Consider the following 233-nt stretch of genomic DNA (forward strand, 5'->3'; position numbering starts at 1 on the left):
GTATTTCCCCTTCCAGGTGACTGTTGGTTCCTATCAGCCCTCTCCGCTATCACCCAAAACCCAGGCTTGTTGTGTCGTGTTGTGCCCAGAGACCAGGACTTCGCTAATAACTATGCAGGAATCTTTCACTTCAAGTAATGTAATCGCTGTACTAGGGGGAATCGAGGGATGTGATGTCAAAATTATCTTGTTGTGGTGATAATGATAATGATGATAATATCTAGGTTTAATCC

The 233-nt window shown here is 43.3% G+C and overlaps 1 protein-coding gene across 1 annotated transcript in view; it reads left to right on the top strand.

Moving 5' to 3' along the window:
• LOC119589184 (calpain-B-like) overlaps positions 1-233 on the top strand; it is a gene marked incomplete at its 5' end in the record, with an annotated part of 12,659 nt that overhangs the window by 2,367 nt on the left and 10,059 nt on the right. Inside the window, 1 exon segment of the mRNA XM_037937780.1 lies at positions 17-134. Within this exon segment, the coding sequence (XP_037793708.1) occupies positions 17-134 (118 nt within the window).

This window comes from Penaeus monodon, chromosome 25 (assembly GCF_015228065.2).
Source record: "Penaeus monodon isolate SGIC_2016 chromosome 25, NSTDA_Pmon_1, whole genome shotgun sequence".
NCBI lineage: Eukaryota > Metazoa > Arthropoda > Malacostraca > Decapoda > Penaeidae > Penaeus > Penaeus monodon.